We start from the raw sequence: 918 nt of genomic DNA, 5'->3' as shown, positions 1-918 counted from the left end.
TTCTTCCCTGTGTTCCTCTCCCCGGTCACTTTTATTCACTTCTCTCATTCTTCAACACTTATTCTTCATTCATACCCCCCCCCCTCACTCTCCATAAACCCCTTGCAGCCTCTACCCACCCACACCCAGTATTATGTTGCCCATTCACTTCTACTCACCTCCTACCTTAAGGGGCCTCCCTGACACTCCATCAACTCTATTGCATCTCTCATTTCAGCCCCACAAAATGCTTTCTCCCTCCCTTCTACCTCTCCTGTTTTTTCATGTTGGCATGGGTTTGATGAGTCTTCTTTAGCACACTGTTTTACAACTTGCTGCAGTCTTTTGCCATCTTATAAACTTTCTTACCTGAAATCAGCTTTTATCTCCTCTTCTCAGGTCATTCTTGTGTTGTTGTCTTCTCCAGGTCCCTTCCATTTGGACCACTTAACACTTCTTTACCCAATTCCCATCACCCATATGCAGCCCAGGACCGGGCTTGTGTTTTCTCCTCTCTCCCACACCATGCCTGAGACCCCTAATACCCAGTTCATCTCAGTTCATCTCAGACACAGAAGCAATACACATCCAGTCAAGCGTTACATACCCTGCCAAGCTCAGCATTGTGTTTGTGTTCGTTTCTGGAAATTCACTCTCCACCTCCACAAAGCTTAATTGCTAATGAAAATAAGAGTCCATACCTGTGGCCAGTCTAAAAGTGCTGCTGTCATCTGAGCAGTTTGGTTGCAGTCATCATCAATAGCCTGTTGGATACGAAAAACAATTGTTGGGTGAATAAGGGAGGAAGAAGAAATAAACATAAATTTGGACTGTTTTGCTTCCATGGACTAATGTTTGTGTGCATGTCTGTGTGTACCTTTCTTGCTCTATGTGTGTATGTATATGTATATATATATATATATATATATATATATATAT

General features: G+C 42.7%; 1 protein-coding gene across 1 annotated transcript in view; it reads right to left on the bottom strand.

Moving 5' to 3' along the window:
• The window catches only part of LOC106867603 (electron transfer flavoprotein subunit beta), a 6,605-nt gene that overhangs the window by 1,987 nt on the left and 3,700 nt on the right, over positions 1-918 (bottom strand). The window contains exon 4 of the mRNA XM_014912519.2: positions 681-743. Within this exon, the coding sequence (XP_014768005.1) occupies positions 681-743 (63 nt within the window). The remainder of the gene's footprint in view (positions 1-680; positions 744-918) is intronic.

Source organism: Octopus bimaculoides, chromosome 20 (genome assembly GCF_001194135.2).
Source record: "Octopus bimaculoides isolate UCB-OBI-ISO-001 chromosome 20, ASM119413v2, whole genome shotgun sequence".
NCBI lineage: Eukaryota > Metazoa > Mollusca > Cephalopoda > Octopoda > Octopodidae > Octopus > Octopus bimaculoides.
This window is presented reverse-complemented; position numbering and strand designations above follow the sequence as displayed.